The sequence below is a fragment of the Salvelinus alpinus genome, chromosome 11 (genome assembly GCF_045679555.1).
Source record: "Salvelinus alpinus chromosome 11, SLU_Salpinus.1, whole genome shotgun sequence".
Classification (NCBI taxonomy): Eukaryota; Metazoa; Chordata; class Actinopteri; order Salmoniformes; family Salmonidae; genus Salvelinus; species Salvelinus alpinus.
In genome coordinates, this window is record NC_092096.1 from 21022876 (window position 1) to 21043102 (window position 20227).

The window sequence follows — 20227 nt, forward strand, 5'->3', positions numbered from 1 at the left end:
GCTTCAATGACTGCAGAGTAACTATAATTCAGCTTCAATGACTTCAGAGTAACTATAATTCAGTTTCAATGACTGCAGAGTAACTATAATTGACTGTTGATGGGAGTTTGGACACTACTCCTCCAGTGAAAACACAACTGTAATGCAGAGTGCTGACACAGGATTCAATGGCACCTAGTTCAGGCCTGGCCCTCTACATTTTCCTGCTGATGGCCACTGTTGTGACTATGGGAGAGAAGCGGCCATTACGACCACAGGAATATAGCAGCCTGCATGCGAGTGAAATAAAGGAAGTGTTATCTACTTTTTTTTAGCTCTGGTGAATAAAAATGGAAGCCGATGTTAGTCCATTTAAAACACCTCCTTTGCCCCTTCAGGAGCAGAACATTGACTGAAGTGTCCGAAGTGCTTTTCAAAGTGCATGAGGGTATTGTCATGTCAGGATGAAGAAGCTTTTGGAAATTCGATTTAAACCTTCTGGGGTTCCATTTTGTCATGTTTGGAAATGTGCCATCCTATAGGTAGGGCCGTGGGTTGTTCCTGGTCAGGTCTCATGGTCAAGACTCAAGGCCCTTCCTCTATATCTGTGCTATTTGGATTTAATAAGCTTTATTATCCCACCAGAGGGAAATGTGTTTGGTCATGTCCTTAAAAGGATGTAGGACGTACAGTAATACATAAAACACACAACAATAGAAACAGTGAAATGCATCATGCCGTTAGTCTGGGCCATCCTAGTACCTTTGAGGTTGACGCTGATGACATTGTTGTCCCCCACCAGGTAGCCACAGGGCAGCATTTCAGGCAGTTCAGAGGCGTGGGCCCGCACCACATCCCCCATCCTATAGCTGACTATACTGTCTGAGTTCAGCCCCAGACTGGTCAGTGGGTCCACCCGGAACACGTACTCCTGGAGGGGAAATGGCCAAATAGAATTCTAAGATAAAGATACATTCTATCTAATATCTCAGTGTTTATCCATGTGTTTCCACAACAAAGAAATAGTCTGTCAATCATACAGATGAAGAACCAGATATCATGAGCTTTTTCTGACACAAAAAATGTAGTGCTTCATATTTGTTTTTCCGTCTGTAGGGTTCAGTCAGTGACTGATCATATGGTGAGCAGGGGGAAGGAGGTTTTACCTTGAATAATCGTCTGATTACTCCATCTAGCACATCCCACTTGGTCTTTCCGCTCACGCCGATGGAACCAATGAGGTACTCCTGGCTTTGCATACCCTGAGTGTACGATAGGGAATTAGAAAATGTAGCATGTCAGAGACTTGAATGAAAATAAGTGACAAAATTGTTGTACCAAACAGTGACTTAGACTGAAATAGGTGCCAGTGTTTATTTTGGTTGCCGGTACTGTTTATATTAAGGTGCAGGAGCTCCAAAATTATTTTGATATAATATTTTATAAGAGGAACAGAAAAATGAAGGTCCCGGTACTCGGCTCCGGTGAGCTCCTGCCCAAGTCAAGCGCTGGTACCGAAGCATCTGATTACACAACAGCATAAGATTCTCACATTGTTATTCTAGGCACCATATCTCATTAGCTACCGTGGACTTATTGGAGCCACTGTTGATTCTAGGCACGTATATCTCACTTAGTTACCTTGGTCTTATTGGAGCCACTGTTGATTGTGACCACAATGCGGACACTGCGCCCCTCTTTGCGTAGATTGCCCTCATAACCATCGTCCAGGAGAATATCTGTGGGCACAAAAACAACTATCAAGGGAAGAAACAAGAGAAGTAAAAACCACAGAGCCTAAATGTAATATAGAGCGGTCCTTCTGCCTGTTTGAAAGACACGGTTGTCAGACTAAAAAAGTTACATTGCTAGGAGCTCCAGATATGAATTATAAACATTCTATTTTCCTCTCTCTCTGCTTTATTTACATTGAACTGGGGAGGAAGGGGAACTACTTTGTATTCGGCTGGCTTGCTGGCACGCAGGCTCTGTGCAGGGGTGATAAGGGCCCTCTGCCACTCGTCTTCCCACGCGCTGCTGCTCCCAACTCATCCCCCCATCAATTAAACAGCCCCAAAGTCCTCCGAGAGTGTTCTATTTTAATTACAGGACAGACGAGGAGACCAAAGGAGGACCGAACAGCACTTCACTCATCGACGAGGACAAGGCCGGGGTCGGAGAAGAGGAGCATACAAGGTTTAATTAGTCTCTCTCTCACACACACACACACACACACACACACACACACACACACACACACACACACACACACACACACACACACACACACACACACACACACACACACACACACACACACCTCTCCGAGGAGTTCTGTCGTCTGCTTGATTGATGCAGATGTTACTTCAACTTGAGGAACTCTACTTGGACAAACGTGCTGTGGTGACTCACCTTCATCCAAAAGGATTAGCACATTGTCTTCAAACTGGCCAAACAGCGTGTTGGGTAACAGTAAAGATAGGACAACGCAGCGTGTTGGGTAACAGTAAAGATAGGGCAACGCAGCGTGTTGGGTAACAGTAAAGATAGGACAACGCAGCGTGTTGGGTAACAGTAAAGATATGGCAACGCAGCGTGTTGGGTAACAGTAAAGATAGGGCAACGCAGCGTGTTGAGTAACAGTAAAGATAGAGCAACGCAGCGTGTTGGGTAACAGTAAAGATAGGACAACGCAGCGTGTTGGGTAACAGTAAAGATAGAGCAACGCAGCGTGTTGGGTAACAGTAAAGATAGAGCAACGCAGCGTGTTGGGTAACAGTAAAGATAGGGCAACGCAGCGTGTTGGGTAACAGTAAAGATAGGGCAACGCAGCGTGTTGGGTAACAGTAAAGATAGGACAACGCAGCGTGTTGGGTAACAGTAAAGATAGGGCAACGCAGCGTGTTGGGTAACAGTAAAGATAGGGTAACGCAGCGTGTTGGGTAACAGTAAAGATAGAGCAACGCAGCGTGTTGGGTAACAGTAAAGAGTCTCAAACAATCCCCTGTGTGACACACATTTTTTACATTTTTACATTTTAGTCATTTAGCAGACGCTCTTATCCAGAGCGACTTACAGTAGAGTGCATACATTTTTTATTAATTATTTTTAAATTTAAAAAAAATCTTTTTTACATACTGAGACAAGGATATCCCTACCGGCCAAACCCTCCCTACCGGCCAAACCCTCCCTAACCCGGACGACGCTATGCCAATTGTGCGTCGCCCCACGGATCTCCCGGTTGCGGCCGGCTGCGACAGAGCCTGGGCGCGAACCCAGCCCAGCCTGGGCGCGAACCCAGAGACTCTGGTGGCGCAGCTAGCACTGCGATGCAGTGCCCTAGACCACTGCGCCACCCGGGAGACTACACACTACAGCTCAACTCCCTAAGAACAACTCCCTATCCTAAATGACTGGTCTCAAATATACATGTAAACTGTTCCACTAAATCATCATCCAGGAGAATATAATTTAAACTGTTCTACTGAATCATCATCCAGGAGAATATAATATAAACTGTTCTACTAAATCATCATCCAGGAGAATATAATATAAACTGTTCTACTAAATCATCATCCAGGAGAATATAATGTAAACTGTTCTACTAAATCATCATCCAGGAGAATATAATGTAAACTGTTCTACTAAATCATCATCCAGGAGAATATAATATAAACTGTTCTACTAAATCATCATCCAGGAGAATATAATATAAACTGTTCTACTAAATCATCATCCAGGAGAATATAATGTAAACTGTTCTACTAAATCATCATCCAGGAGAATATAATGTAAACGGTTCAACTAAATCATCATCCAGGAGAATATAATGTAAACTGTTCTACTAAATCATCATCCAGGAGAATATAATGTAAACTGTTCTACTAAATCATCATCCAGGAGAATATAATATAAACTGTTCTACTAAATCATCATCCAGGAGAATATAATGTAAACTGTTCTACTAAATCATCATCCAGGAGAATATAATGTAAACTGTTCTACTAAATCATCATCCAGGAGAATATAATATAAACTGTTCTACTAAATCATCATCCAGGAGAATATAATATAAACTGTTCTACTAAATCATCATCCAGGAGAATATAATGTAAACTGTTCTACTAAATCATCATCCAGGAGAATATAATATAAACTGTTCTACTAAATCATCATCCAGGAGAATATAATGTAAACTTTTCTACTGAATCATCATCCAGGATAATATAATATAAACTGTTCTACTAAATCATCATCCAGGAGAATATAATATAAACTGTTCTACTAAATCATCATCCAGGAGAATATAATATAAACTGTTCTACTAAATCATCATCCAGGAGAATATAATGTAAACTGTTCTACTAAATCATCATCCAGGAGAATATAATGTAAACTGTTCTACTAAATCATCATCCAGGAGAATATAATGTCAACTGTTCTACTAAATCATCATCCAGGAGAATATAATGTAAACTGTTCTACTAAATCATCATCCAGGAGAATATAATGTAAACTGTTCTACTGAATCATCATCCAGGAGAATAAAATGTAAACTGTTCTACTAAATCATCATCCAGGAGAATATAATGTAAACTGTTCAACTAAATCATCATCCAGGAGAATATAAACTGTTCAACTAAATCATCATCCAGGAGAATATAATGTAAACTGTTCTACTGAGTTGTAGAGTCACGGGGCTGTGGTGAATCACCTGAAATGATGGTGTCTGTCATGTTGTAGAGTCATGGGGCTGTGGTGAATCACCTGACATGATGGTGTCTGTCATGTTGTAGAGTCACGGGGCTGTGGTGAATCACCTGAAATGATGGTGTCTGTCATGTTGTAGAGTCACGGGGCTGTGGTGAATCACCTGACATGATGGTGTCTGTCATGATGTAGAGTCACGGGGCTGTGGTGAATCACCTGACATGATGGTGTCTGTCATGTTGTAGAGTCACGGGGCTGTGGTGAATCACCTGACATGATGGTGTCTGTCATGATGTAGAGTCACGGGGCTGTGGTGAATCACCTGACATGATGGTGTCTGTCATGTTGTAGAGTCACGGGGCTGTGGTGAATCACCTGACATGATGGTGTCTGTCATGTTGTAGAGTCACAGGGTTATGGTGAATCACCTGACATGATGGTGTCTGTCATGTTGTAGAGTCACGGGGCTGTGGTGAATCACCTGACATGATGGTGTCTGTCATGATGTAGAGTCACGGGGCTGTGGTGAATCACCTGACATGATGGTGTCTGTCATGTTGTAGAGTCACGGGGCTGTGGTGAATCACCTGACATGATGGTGTCTGTCATGTTGTAGAGTCACGGGGCTGTGGTGAATCACCTGACATGATGGTGTCTGTCATGTTGTAGAGTCACGGGGCTGTGGTGAATCACCTGACATGATGGTGTCTGTCATGATGTAGAGTCACGGGGCTGTGGTGAATCACCTGACATGATGGTGTCTGTCATGATGTAGAGTCACGGGGCTGTGGTGAATCACCTGACATGATGGTGTCTGTCATGATGTAGAGTCACGGGGCTGTGGTGAATCACCTGACATGATGGTGTCTGTCATGTTGTAGAGTCACGGGGCTGTGGTGAATCACCTGACATGATGGTGTCTGTCATGTTGTAGAGTCACGGGGTTATGGTGGGTCACCTGACATGATGGTGTCTGTCATGTTGTAGAGTCACGGGGTTATGGTGGGTCACCTGACATGATGGTGTCTGTCATGTTGTAGAGTCACGGGGTTATGGTGGGTCACCTGACATGATGGTGTCTGTCATGTTGTAGAGTCACGGGGTTATGGTGGGTCACCACAGTTGATGTTGAGGTTGTTGACGGACAGGCTCAAAGCTGTGGCTCACCTGACATGATGGTGTCTGTGATATTGAGGTTGTTGAGGGACAGGCCCAGAGATTGGCGCGAGGAGGACGAGGATGTGCTGGAGGTCTCAGAGGGCGGCCGGCCCATCTTGGCTGGCGTGGCGGCTGGCGTGGTGCCTCCCGTCTTGAGACGGTCATTTTCCGCTTTCAGCAGCTCGATCTCATTCTGCCCAATGACAGAGAATAAACATCAGGAGGATACTCTAAATGACAATGTCGTTGTTTCCTGACAGATGCCTTTCTAAACCATAGAAACATAATTACCAGAATGGACATTCCATTCAAGTCAATGTTCTGTGATGGGTGGACCAGCAACCGTATTGAGTGTCCTGTCTAGTAATTCATATTTCTATGGTTATAACTCATCATGTAGGCCTACGCCACCTGTTGGGAGACAATGACGTCACCACAAATGGACGCTTTTAGAAAGCAATCCAGAAACGTAGCCCAACCCGATGTAAAATAAATTCATTCTACTGAGAGGTAAGCCGATTAGAAGAATATGGAAATTTGCTTGCATTCAGACTGGCCATAGTTATCATTGTGGATCAGTATTAGCGTCATTGTTGGCTGTGAGAGCCCCTTTATTCTCAACAGAGCTCTTTGTACTGGGCTGTTCACAAATCTAAAACCCAGATTAAGGGCCTGGGTGGATTATCTACACATCTGAGGAGAGAGCGCTGACTTCTCCAGTAGTTGCCGTTTTGTCATGGGAGTTGACATCAACGGCCAAGCCACTGTCCCCCCGGTCTTTGTCACGAGATGCATTGTCAGTGCTCTACCAGAAAGGTGATTGGGTGTATGGCACGGCCAGCCCCACTGACAGATAGACCTAATTAGTGGTCTGAGTGGTTATATTGTAAGTTGACCACGGTGCCATCGCGGCTTGTTGGCTTCCCCCTGAACCCCCTGACCACCCCAGTCACCCCTGGCATGGCATCAAAGAGCCAGAACAATCCCCAAACACTGCATTAGCTCCCTAACTGCACAGTGTCACGCCCCACTGGCCCCTGGGAAACAGGTCTCTCTGGATGCAACCCAATAATGTCTCCTTCCTGAAGTATTGTTTTTACAGCATAAACAATATACATACAGATAAAACAACAGATAAGAAATGGACTGGATTAGTGTTAAACAAACAACAATATAAGGCTATATGTACAATTAGTGATTTGTTATATAAGTCAGTGCTAATTCACATTGGTGGGTCCCCCATGGTTTGGGTTGTGCATTCGTTTAGCAGGCTACCTGGTTCCTCACCTGCATACGGTTCATGGCCTCTCGGATCTGGTCCAGGTGGTGGGCGGAGCTAAGAGCCTCCAGGCGGATGTCTGTCAGCTTCAGTTCCTTCTCCCTCAGCTCGTTCTTCAGCTGCAGGATGATCTCCGCCTCCGCCTCCGTGCACTCACACAGCCTGCAAGGGGTCACACAGGGGTCACAGGGCTAGAAATACTACACACAGGGGTAGTTACACATACAGGCTAGAAATACTACAAACAGGGATAGTTACACATACAGGCTAGAAATACTACAAACAGGGATAGTTACACATACAGGCTAGAAATACTACAAACAGGGATAGTTACACATACAGGCTAGAAATACTACACACAGGGGTAGTTACACATACAGGCTAGAAATACTACAAACAGGGATAGTTACACATACAGGCTAGAAATACTACAAACAGGGATAGTTACACATACAGGCTAGAAATACTACAAACAGGGATAGTTACACATACAGGCTAGAAATACTACAAACAGGGGTAGTTACACATACAGGCTAGAAATACTACAAACAGGGGCAGTTTGGCTGAACAGTCAAACCAAAGAGGATCCATTGGAGTCAGTAGGAAACTGTTATGGCAGACATACTTAGAAAACACACATACACATAGGTGGTATGGGGTAACACAGGGATCAGGTGAGCATTGGGGATGAGTGAATCCTCTATCATAGGAATTGTCCATCTGGCATGCCAAGCAAAGACAAAGATGGTGTCTGTCTACGGTTCCAGTGTTGCTACTACTGCTACCATGTAAGTCATTCACTACTATCAAACTCTGCAGGTCATAGCTGAGTTTACGATCTGAAATGGGGAAATTGACTTCAAAACCCACACCGTGAGCATCACCCTCCACGGCTAGGAAAGCCTGTCAGGGACCCTCCAAAGAAGTGAGGGTAAACCAACTAGCCAGCTTGCCAACACACAGCAGATGTGAATGAAACTAGCATGCTTCTGGCAAATGCATGGCCAGCCGAGGATATTAGCAAGATGGAGGAGCCTTCTGTACATGGCCAATTCACCAGCAGTATCAGTAAGCACGGAAATATAATATAATCTCCCATGACTGCTACAAGTGATTTTAATATTTGTGTACGCGGCTCACATTCTGGTGCATTATATTTTTGTGTCGTGGCCTGATTGGGGCCCTTTGTGAGAGAAAGGTTACGTCCCAAAGAGCACCCTATTCCCTACATAGTGCACTACATTTGACCAGAGCCCTATGGGTCCTAGAGTGCACAATATAGGGACTAACATGCCATTTGGGAGCCACACAAAGATAAAAGCAGGCTGAGTTAAGATGATGAAAGCACTTCACACCCCCAACAGCGTGCCAGCCACACACTGCCTGTTACCGAGATCTGTGTTTGTAGACCACATGACCGTTTAGCCTTCTCTTTGACATCCAAATGGGGAGGGGCTTGCTATCACAAACGCACTTGTTACTGGACAGATAGACATATGAAATGGAGAAACAAGGTGAACAAGAAGAGACATTAAAAAAAAACTGTGTGAATTCAGAAGAAAAACAACATTTGTGCCAAGAAATGGAAGATGCTGAAGTATGTGTTGTATGTAGATTGGGATGTAGCCTGTGTGTAATAATAATAATAATGAGGTGGGTGATTATATTTGTCCTGTTTCACACATGTACCAGTGTGTATTCATACATGTGTTAATTAGAAATGTGGTCTTTGCATATCCCAACTCCCCCCGAGAGGTAGGGTCACGTCCAGGGTCAGCCATTATCAACAGTGACCCTCGAGAAATTAGGGTTAAGTGCCTTGCACAAGGGAAAATCCACAGATTCTTCACCTTGTCGGCTCGCGGATTCGAACTAGCGACCTTTCGGTTACTGGCCCAACGCTCTAACCGCTAGGCTATCTGCCATGTGTGTATATTACAGTATACTCACTCTGTGGTAGAGGCTGAGGAGAGTAGTGTTGGGAAGCTGTCCTGTCTGTTAGCATGCTGTAGCTTGGGCGAGGAAGGTAGCGATGAGTCCGTCATCTCTTCGATGTCATCTTGGGGAGACTGAGGCTTGTTGCCCTTCTTCTTACTGAACGCCTGCTTGAACGAGCTCCGCAACTGCAAGAGAAACACCAAAACGTCAACATCGCCCATCTCTCCAACTTAACGGACATAATTTCCTGTCGGGCCAAGTCAGTGCTGTTCTTAGGCAACAGTCACCATCTGAGAGAGAGGGAACGCAAGGCAACTCAATCAAGGGCAAGAGAGGGATCCAATCAAGGGCGACTGTATGGAGGAGGAATGAGGAATGCAGGGAGGAGCCAGACTGTATGGAGGAGGAATGAGGAATGCAGGGGAGGAGCCAGACTGGAGGAATGAGGAATGCAGGGAGGAGCCAGACTGTATGGAGGAGGAATGAGAAATGCAGGGGAGGAGCCAGACTTTTTAAGGTCCTGGAACTAGAAACAAACAGGCAGTCAAAATGGAGGAAGAGGAGAGGGGGACTGTTTCCATGCCGATCAGTTGTAGAAGGGGAAAACATTGAGGAACTGAGGAGGAAAGGAGAGGAGGAAGTCACCACAGCATACGGACGGTAGACGCTTTAGTACAACTAACCTGTGCTGGGATGGAATCAGCCACCTGAGGATAGAACAATCACTGCTGTTACCACAAGGACACGCCGCTCCACTGACCCACACATCATCACTACTGTATTACCGCTAGGGCCACCATTATCTTTAAAGGGGCAATCTGAGATTGGTACATCTATTTTTATACTTTCAAATGAATGATATATACAGTGGGGAGAACAAGTATTTGATACACTGCCGATTTTGCAGGTTTTCCTACTTACAACGCATGTAGAGGTCTGTAATTTTTATCATAGGTACACTTCAACTGTGAGAGACGGAATCTAAAACAAAAATCCAGAAAATCACATTGTATAATTTGTAAGTAATTAATTTGCATTTTATTGCATGACATAAGTATTTGATACATCAGAAAAGCAGATCTTAATATTTGGTACAGAAACCTCTGTTTGCAAATACACAGATCAAACGTTTCCTGTAGTTCTTGACCAGGTTTGCACACACTGCAGCAGGGATTTTGGCCCACTCCTCCATACAGACCTTCTCCAGATCCTTCAGGTTTCGGTGCTGGCGCTGGGCAATACGGACTTTCAGCTCCCTCCAAAGATTTTCTATTGGGTTCAGGTCTGGAGACTGGCTAGGCCACTCCAGGACCTTGAGATGTTTCTTACGGAGCCACTCCTTAGTTGCCCTGGCTGTGTGTTTCGGGTTGTTGTCATGCTGGAAGACCCAGCCACGACCCATCTTCAATGTTCTTACTGAGGGAAGGAGGTTGTTGGCCAAGATCTCGCGATACATGGCCCCATCCATCCTCCCCTCAATACGGTGCAGTCGTCCTGTCCCCTTTGCAGAAAAGCATCCCCAAAGAATGATGTTTCCACCTCCATGCTTCACGGTTGGGATGGTGTTCTTGGGTTGTACTCATCCTTCTTCTTCCTCCAAACACGGCGAGTGGAGTTTAGACCAAAAAGCTCTATTTTTGTCTCATCAGACCACATGACCTTCTCCCATTCCTCCTCTGGATCATCCAGATGGTCATTGGCAAACTTCAGACGGGCCTGGACATGCGCTGGCTTGAGCAGGGGGTCCTTGCGTGCACTGCAGGATTTTAATCCATGACGGCGTAGTGTGTTACTAATGGTTTTCTTTGAGACTGTGGTCCCAGCTCTCTTCAGGTCATTGAGCAGGTCCTGCCATGTAGTTCTGGGCTGATCCCTCACCTTCCTTATGATCATTGATGCCCCACGAGGTGAGATCTTGCATGGAGCCCCAGACCGAGGGTGATTGACCGTCATCTTGAACTTCTTCCATTTTCTAATAATTGCGCCAACAGTTGTTGCCTTCTCACCAAGCTGCTTGCCTATTGTCCTGTAGCCCATCCCAGCCTTGTGCAGGTCTACAATTTTATCCCTGATGTCCTTACACAGCTCTCTGGTCTTGGCCATTGTGGAGAGGTTGGCGTCTGTTTGATTGAGTGTGTGGACAGGTGTCTTTTATACAGGTAACGAGTTCAAACAGGTGCAGTTAATACAGGTAATGAGTGGAGAACAGGAGGGCTTCTTAAAGAAAAACTAACAGGTCTGTGAGAGCCGGAATTCTTACTGGTTGGTAGGTGATCAAATACTTATGTCATGCAATAAAATGCAAATGAATTACTTAAAAATTATACAATGTGATTTTCTGGATTTTTGTTTTAGATTCCGTCTCTCACAGTTGAAGTGTACCTATGATAAAAATTACAGACCTCTACATGCTTTGTAAGTAGGAAAACTTGCAAAATCGGCAGTGTATCAAATACTTGTTCTCCCCACTGTATATAGATTGTTGAAGAATATAGCTTATAAATACCTAATGAGCTTTGTTCAACTGTCATACCCCAAAAGACTTCCCTTGCCCCTTTAAAACTCCATTTAACTGGCAATTAGTTCCTGAGGTCTGAGGCATTTGCATTTTGGCACTCAGAGCTGAGCTGCCTCATATCTCTAGGTTCCCTTGTTTGGAGGAGGAGCCCTAGCACAATCACATCATTTTCAGTGCGACTGGAGCCTTTCCCCCCTATGTCAAAGAACATCTGGAGCCACAATGGAGCCGGCAGTAGGAGACATTTTGTTTCCTGTACAAGTTGAAGAATGGATCCAGGGAGGGGAAACTGCACTTGATGTGTGTGTGTTTTTGTGTGTGTTTGTGTGTGTGTGCCCATGTCCTGCTCCCTGCTGTTAGCGATGCCCTCTTCAGCCAGATCACAGGCACTTCATTAACCTCTGAGCCACACAGTGTTTCAGGCCACAGGGGCACAGAGGCAGAATTTATATGCAAATGAATATGAATAGCTGCATAAATAAGAACCAGATGTGTATTTCTGAGCGTGGGCTGAGCTTTTCTCTGGCTCAGAGTCTGGGGAGGATGGGGAAAGAGAGTTGAGCAGGTGTAAAGATGCTGGTCGTACTCCTGGATGAACATTTAGCAGGTAATCATGGTTTCCCAGGAGAGATAGTATGGAGGTCAGATTGTATACTCTTGAAGTGGGGTTGTCTTCTGTACTGAATCTTATTATAAGAATGTATGAGTAATTATTGAATGTAATGAAAAATTATTCAGAGGGTCCTCGCAAATAGTAGTCATTAACCAGCAGGAAACTGTATTACCGGCAGAAAAACACAGGGTAGAGGGAGGATTTACAAAAACGTGGATTTTGAATGAATGCGTTTCACAAATAGGGTGTGTAATTTTTTCTCCATGGGAGGCAGAAGTGTAACTGCACACAGAAGGAGAGGGGAAAGAAGCTTAATATTACTAGGAGAGATGGACTGTACGCTTAATCAAGGGGTACACTGACTGGAGGACTTAAGGCAACAAAGCGGGACAGCACTGATTCATGCTTAAATAAGTATCTGTCCCTTTCGGGTATATGGACCACATTAGGCACTATTTGAAATAGTGAATTAAGCCTTTATTTGGTATTATTAACACATTTTATTAGGCCTTTATTTAGTGTTTTCTTCTTTACACATGAATGAGTACAGGAAACACTGAATGAAGGACTAACGACTGGCTAATTCTATAGAATAAAGGTCCTATTTATCTACACAATTATACACTTAGGAAATGAGTGCCCAATATGTGATTCTTGTACAAAAGTGTTACCCCTCTTTATCTCTTTATCTCAAAGTCATTCACTCTGTCATAGACATGCGAGAGGATGGGGGTTTCATATTCACCTTGTTGCCTCTCTCCTTTCCCTGGCAGAGGGTTAGGGTTAGAGAGAGCGTGAGAAAAGGGAGTGGAATTACAAGTCACAGTTATGACAATGTATGACTTCTCGGTAGAAAGGAGTGTGAGACTGGCATGGTTTAGATGGTTCAGAGGTTAGAGTGAAGTGCACTGCATGGAGACGTCTATACAAGCCAAGAAACCCTCGTCCTCTCCTTCTCCCGTGGGATTTCTTCACTCACTAACTTACCCAGCTCTTCTTCTTCTTCTTCTTGTCCTCTAGGTCTTTGGCGCTGCCCAGGGATGAGTGACTGGCTGCACTGTTGATGCTGGACATGCTCTCCGACGAGTGTTGCCGCCTAATCCGCAGGTCTGGAAGCACAAGACAACTCGCTTTTTTAGTACCTACCCAGTCTAACTCCCAAGCGCCAGGTGTTTGAGATCAACTTTCAAAAAGGGTGAACTTTCTAGAGTGGTGTATGGCTGCTCTGAACATTCTAGAGTGGTGTATGGCTGCTCTGAACATTCTAGAGTGGTGTATGGCTGCTCTGACCATTCTAGAGTGGTGTATGGCTGCTCTGAGCATTCTAGAGTGGTGTATGGCTGCTCTGAACATTCTAGAGTGGTGTATGGCTGCTCTGAGCATTCTAGAGTGGTGTATGGCTGCTCTGAACATTCTAGAGTGGTGTATGGCTGCTCTGAACATTCTAGAGTGGTGTATGGCTGCTCTGAACATTCTAGAGTGGTGTATGGCTGCTCTGAACATTCTAGAGTGGTGTATGGCTGCTCTGAACATTCTAGAGTGGTGTATAGCTGCTCTGAACATTCTAGAGTGGTGTAAGGCTGCTCTGAACATTCTAGAGTGGTGTATGGCTGCTCTGAACATTCTAGAGTGGTGTATGGCTGCTCGGAACATTCTAGAGTGGTGTATGGCTGCTCTGAACATTCTAGAGTGGTGTATAGCTGCTCTGAACATTCTAGAGTGGTGTAAGGCTGCTCTGAACATTCTAGAGTGGTGTATGGCTGCTGTCATGAGTAAAGAGGGACAGAGTTTGAAATGTGTGGGTCGATCAAGAGGAAGAGGTGTGGTTCTTGCCCACACTAAAGCGCATCTGGAGGGTTCTCCTCTGGCGGCGCTACCTTTGTGTAGGTGGTCGGGGCCGTTGAGGGCCACTTGGATGGCTGTCTGGGCGTCTGTGTTCTGGGCTTTCAGCGCCTCGATGGTCTCTCTCAGCTCAGCCAGCTCCGACTCCTGAGGGAAGAGAAGCAGCGCCACAGATCAACCTCCGCAGCACCACCACACCACAGACAATACCAACCTCCACAGCACCACCACACCACAGACAATACCAACCTCCACAGCACCACCACAGACAATACCAACCTGCACATTTGAAAACAATGGCAGAATGTGCTTGATTATAGATATACTGTAGAAATATCATTTGGAGTCCCAAAAAAAGAACAAATGTGCTTTAGGTGGATCTTGAATAGACCTTTTTGTTCACTAACCCTGTTACAAGAGAAACATCTTGTTTTCTGCCTCTAAATCTCTAACGGTCTACCCTTCATTTCGGCCGGGGGCACCATTCTCTCAATTCTCAATCCAAAACTCAATGACAGTCGTACGATAACTCAGTCAAATATTCCTGCCTCAAAAGCACACAGAGATAGGCCATAAGCAGGTTTAAGAAGATAAGGTTTGGCAATAGAGTTTTACCCTCCGCCCCACCTGCTTGGATAAAAGCTACACGGCGCCGCTCCTCTCTATTAAACCCACATGATTAGATATAAGGCAACAGCACTCCAATTCCCCCCAAACCACTGTGGGCTTGTGATAGGGTTTCAGTCTTAATTAAAAGTTGGGAGGGCGCAGGCGGCTTGCTTAACAAAGACGTCCCTCTAGAATCTCTGGTTGAATTGATCCAGGATTAGGGCTGCCACAGCTCGTCAATGTTATGAGTAGGGTTTCCACGGACGGGCGGACAGGCGGAAACGCTCACGTTTCATCACAAGGACGGCTTTACATTTACAACACATGCACCATTCTTTCACTGATCCTCGTTTTAGAGCTCGACGACGTTACCCTATCTGGGTTCTTCTCCCAGACCCTAATCCCACTCAAGCGCTGCCGATTACGAACCGTAACAAACACTTCTGTCATCTCTAATGTGGTCTGACATCTGTCTATGAGTATAGCATCATTCAGTACACGCCCCTGAAGAAATAACTCTGCAGAGTATGGAGCAAAACCAATGTCCTGGATTAGGATACATATGTGACTAGTTACATCTTAAAGTAAAAGGGGAAAAAGTCCTACACTAAACTTAAAGAAAAACCACCCAATAACTATCTTCTGGTATTTGTTTCATTAGTCCATTGTTGACATAGTCCCAAAATGTTTTGCTTGTCAGCAATCAAGTAGTGAAGATAGTTAACTTTAAAAATACAGAAATTATCCCAGCATCATGCGTTTTGCATCATATGACAATGGACTAATGAAACAAAATACCAAAAAACAGTTTTTTTGGATGGAATTGTCCTTTAACATAGCTTCTAACGTAATGAAGCCTTCATCAAGAGGTCTATACAGAAATCATTCAGAAGCAAATGTCATGCTGTATAAAGCGTGGTAAATGTGCCACGGGCACGACATAGGAGGATTATAAATGATTTAGGGTACGTTATGTAGTGCTTATGAAGACCTTATGAATGCTCTAACACACGATAAATGACTGTTATTGTAAAGTGTAAAGGACCATGGATTAACAGTGATATGCACAGACCGGCAGACTTCTCAGAGACAATGAAACACTAAAGCCGCGACTTTACACATGAGAAGGTATCTGGAAGCGGTGGGCCGCAGCAACAGGAAAAGGCACGTACCTTTTGCTCAGCTGTCATGGTGAGGCTCGTTAGGCGACAGGTCATGTTCCCCAGGCTCTTCTCAAAGGCTGCCACCAGGTGAGCCTGCCAACACAGAGGTCAGAGTTCAACACAGACAACACAAGCACTGGACGAGTCATTAAAGCAGGCATAAAGGGACAACGTTAAATTGGCACATTTTCTGTCACATTTTCCTGAAGTCCTATAAATATACCATTCTCTGTAGGTAGAACAACCTCTAATCAGGTGGATTCAAGATGATCCACAAACACACATTGAGCACACAGTGTGGAAAATCCATCGTCAGATAGCCACATAAACATGTAGAAGAAGAATCGACGCGACCTGAGGGTGTAGGTAATTTTTTCTCTCGCCCTCTTCATGTTCCCTCGTGTTTCTCATGAGTCATCACTCTCCCCAGGGACCCTCAGCTCTGATAGACTGAGTCAAGTCATCCCTCTGTTGAACCACCAGCGCTGACTGACTGGCTGGACCATCATGTTTAATTCTGTATCTGAACCAAAACACTAGGAACATTCCCCCTAGTTACAGCTTGCACTTCACCACGGCAACGCTGAGCCTGCTGCATGATACAGCTAACCACTCCCCCACTGGTCCAGGCTGATAACTTGTGGCTTATGAACTGGAAGTTAACAGGAGGAGGTCCAAAGAAGACATGCAGTACAGAACTTGTGCTACAGAAGAAGTGGTAGCTACGCCACGTCTGCTCTTCTGAAAGCTGTGAACCTTCACTTTCTCTGAAGAAAACAGCAGCAGCAACAACATCCATGATTAGGACCAATTGTCACAGCCAACTGCTGATTTGAACATGCACAAAAACACAGCTGAACCCAGACCTAAAGCAAAGTGAAAGATGGGCATATCTTCTTGTACACAGGTCAGGGAAGGTTTAGCATTGCTTTAACGGAGCCTGAGTTATTTTTTCACCTGAAGAAACACCGGCGACAAACTGAACGGTGCCAAATGTTTAGCAGCATGACACCATCTGCTGCACTGAGCCTGATGGAAGTAAAGCTCCATGAAAATAGGATAGCACCGTGAGTTAGTGTGTGTGTGTGTGTGTGTGTGTGTGTGTGTGTGTGTGTGTGTGTGTGTGTGTGTGTGTGTGTGTGTGTGAGGGGGGGGGGGTGATAAGTCCTCACCTAGAAAATACAAGAATAGTAATTGTGTGTGTGCATGTGTGTGACAGAGAGAGAAACAGACAGAACAGTGTGAGCTCACACCCACGCACCTCCACCGCATGGAGCCTCAGACACCTGTCAGGACCAGTGAGTCACACAGAGCCAGGCAGCGTGCCCACAGATAAGAAAATCTCAGCTCGACAGGGCGGAGGAGTAGCAACACAGTAATCACAGTCCTACACCAATAAGCCAACACCATATTGGTGGTATTGGTGGTGCTCAACCATATCTGGCTGAATTGCATATAACCTTTGCAAAATGTCATCCGTCCAATCCCATCAGCCCCCTCCATCATGTGACATACACCCACCGCGGCTGCCCACCTGTCCGCCCTGTGGGTAGGTCTGTGAAGCTTCCCATGCATCCCGCGGCTGGCCTTTGGCCTTGCGACCCCTGCCCTGGGGCCTCTGCTGGGAGCCGGGGTAGTGGTTGAGGGGTGGCCAGACCAGCGAACCGGCCAGAGAGCTGCCCCTACTACTACTGCTGCTGCCCAGTGTCGACGCCATCCTCAGAGCCCTCTCTGCTCTACTCATCCACACTCACTCACACACACAGCAGCATGACTACTGTAGAACAAGCCAGCACAGACGGCTAGATATACTAATTCCCAAATCCCCAAAGAGAAAGGGACAAAAAGAGGTAGAGGGGAGGGGATAAGAGAGAGAGGGAGGGCAATCTAGAGGGGAGAGAAAGAAGTGAGAGAGGGAAAGGAAACAGAGAGAGTGACGGAAGGTGAAGGAAGGAGAATTAGGGTAAGGTAGGTAGGTAAGTAGAGCGCAGAGATATAAACCCACCTCTTAAACCCACTTTAATGACAGCCAAGGCAAGGAATGGAATCTCTTCTGAGGAGAAAATTAAAACCAGTACAATACCAAGACGCTTCGACAACGTTCTTTTTAATCCTTTTTCCAGGATGCTGGTTTTTCTCATTCGACTTTGTTCTCATCAAAGAAAACCCAAACAAACATGAAATAGATTGACGTGGACGTGGGAGAGCTTCTCTAACCAAATGTGACAACACACATACAACTGTGTGCCTGATGTGGCGGCCATTTTAGCTACAAATCAGGTCAGACTGACCTGCTAGGACCATGCTGAAGGTGACACAACGAATAGTCCTTTATTAAAAATATTCCTTATTCCAAAAAGGTCAAAATATTCATTTCCATGTTAACATATTACAAAGACAGTGAGCAGATACAGTAAATGAGCGTCTAGCATACAGTACATTAGTGTCCCGTATAGCTCAGCTGGTGGAGCACAGCGCTTGCAACTCCAGGGTTGCGGGTTTGATTCCCACAGGGGACAAGTACGAAAATGTACTACTGTAAGTCGCTCTGGATAAGAGCGTCTGCTAAATGACTGAAATGTAAATGTGATTAGGGTCAATCTACGATGACGTCAATCAGCAGACACCACACTCACAGCTCTTCTCGTTCGTTCAATGACAAAACAGTGCCTCTCTCTAAGTGGGATTTATCTTTAATCAGCCATTCAAGAGAACATGACTGCAAACATACAGTATGCACCTGCAGGAGATGCAGTATCTCTCCCAGACAAATCAGCTTACATCACCTAAAACGCTGCCTTAATCAATGCCGCAGTGCATGTTTCAACCACTGGAGTCCCGGGAGAGAAATGTTGTTCCTAGGCACAGCATGGGCCATGAAGCTTGGATACCAGACACCATCCAGTACCAGACACCATCCGGTACCAGAGAGAGTGTATGGGTCTGGCGGGGATGACACTACTGGAACAGATTGGGATCAGGAGCCCAGGAAAGGCATGAGGTAATATATATATATATATATATATATATATATATATATATATATATATATATATATATATATATATATATATATATTCAAGGGTTTTCTTTATTTTTACTATTTTCTACATTGTAGAATATTAGTGAAGACATCAAAACTATGAAATAACACATATGGAATCATGTAGTAACCAGGTTCTTCAAAGTAGCCACCCTTTGCCTTGATGACACTCTTGGCATAGGTGGGTATAGGCCTACTCACTGGGGAACCAGGCCCAGCCAATCAGAATGAGTTTTACCCCACAAAAGGGCTTTATTACAGACAGAAATACTCCTCAGTTTCATCAGCTGTCCGGGTGGCTGGTTTCAGACGAGTCCGCAGGTGAATAAGCCAGATGTGGAGGTCCTGGGCTGGCGTGGTTACACATGGTCTGCGTTTGTGAGGCCGGTTGGACGTGCTGCCAAATTCTCTAAAACGACGTTGGATGCAATGTATAGTAGATAAATGAACGTTCAATTCTCTGGCAACAGCTCTGGTGGATATCCAAGTTTATAATTTTAAAAGGCTAAAAAGGTTTTCAGCTGTGCTAATATAATTGCAAAAGGGTTTTCTAATGATCAATTAGCCTTTTAAAATGCTAAACTTGGATTAGCTAACACAACGTGCCATTGGAACACAGGAGTGATGGTTGCTGATAATGGGCCTCTGTATGCCTATGTAGATATTCCATAAAAAATCTGCCGTTTCCAGCTACAATAGTCATTTATAACATTAACAATGTCTACACTGTATTTCTGATCAATTTGATGTTATTTTAAATGGACAACAAAAATTGCTTTCTTTCAAAAACAAGGACATTTCTAAGTGACCCCAAACTTTTGAACGGTAGTATACGTGGCATTGTATTGTGTGACAAAACTGCTCATTTTAGAGTGGCCTTTTATTGTCCCCAGCACAAGGTGCACCTGTGTAATGATTATGTAGTTTAATCAACTTCTTGATATGCCACACCTGTCAGGTGGATGGATTATCTTGGCAAAGGAAAAGTACCCACTAACAGGGATGTAAACAGATTTGCACAATAAATTCGAGAGAAATAAGCTATTTGTGCATGTGGAAAATGTCTGGGATCTTATATTTCAGCTCGCCGATGCATTTATATTTTTGTTCAGTATATGTACACAAAGGCATCTAAAAAAAGCTTTCTCATAAATTAAACAATGCAACTTTTCTACAAAGACATCTGGGGTCTGTATGAGTCACACAGTGAACACAAAAGCTAGTTGGAAGTTTCTTGGCAGTGTGTTGCCTTAGTGCCTGGAGATGTATAACTCCTCGATCAAAGTCAGAGACCCTGGTGAAGACCCTGTCAGCCTCGCACTTGATCAGACGCTTCACGCAGGGCCCAGTACAGAGAGAGACAGGAGCGCCCATC

The 20227-nt window shown here is 44.7% G+C and overlaps 1 protein-coding gene across 6 annotated transcripts in view; it reads right to left on the reverse strand.

Moving 5' to 3' along the window:
• Positions 1 to 20227, reverse strand: part of nav3 (neuron navigator 3) — a 234014-nt gene that overhangs the window by 9558 nt on the left and 204229 nt on the right. The window contains exons 25-36 of one of the 6 annotated variants that reach the window (XM_071332043.1): positions 15819 to 15902; positions 14073 to 14184; positions 13183 to 13304; positions 12941 to 12961; positions 9748 to 9771; positions 9077 to 9249; positions 8517 to 8606; positions 7135 to 7288; positions 5857 to 6040; positions 1621 to 1718; positions 1146 to 1241; positions 742 to 910 (exon numbers count right to left, since the gene is read on the reverse strand). In XM_071332043.1, the coding sequence (XP_071188144.1) occupies positions 742 to 910; positions 1146 to 1241; positions 1621 to 1718; positions 5857 to 6040; positions 7135 to 7288; positions 8517 to 8606; positions 9077 to 9249; positions 9748 to 9771; positions 12941 to 12961; positions 13183 to 13304; positions 14073 to 14184; positions 15819 to 15902 (1327 nt within the window). Of the gene's footprint in view, positions 1 to 741; positions 911 to 1145; positions 1242 to 1620; positions 1719 to 5856; positions 6041 to 7122; positions 7289 to 8516; positions 8607 to 9076; positions 9250 to 9747; positions 9772 to 12940; positions 12962 to 13182; positions 13305 to 14072; positions 14185 to 15818; positions 15903 to 20227 lie in introns of all 6 variants that reach the window. The other 5 variants (XM_071332044.1, XM_071332045.1, XM_071332047.1 and 2 more) reach the window with 5 other exon arrangements.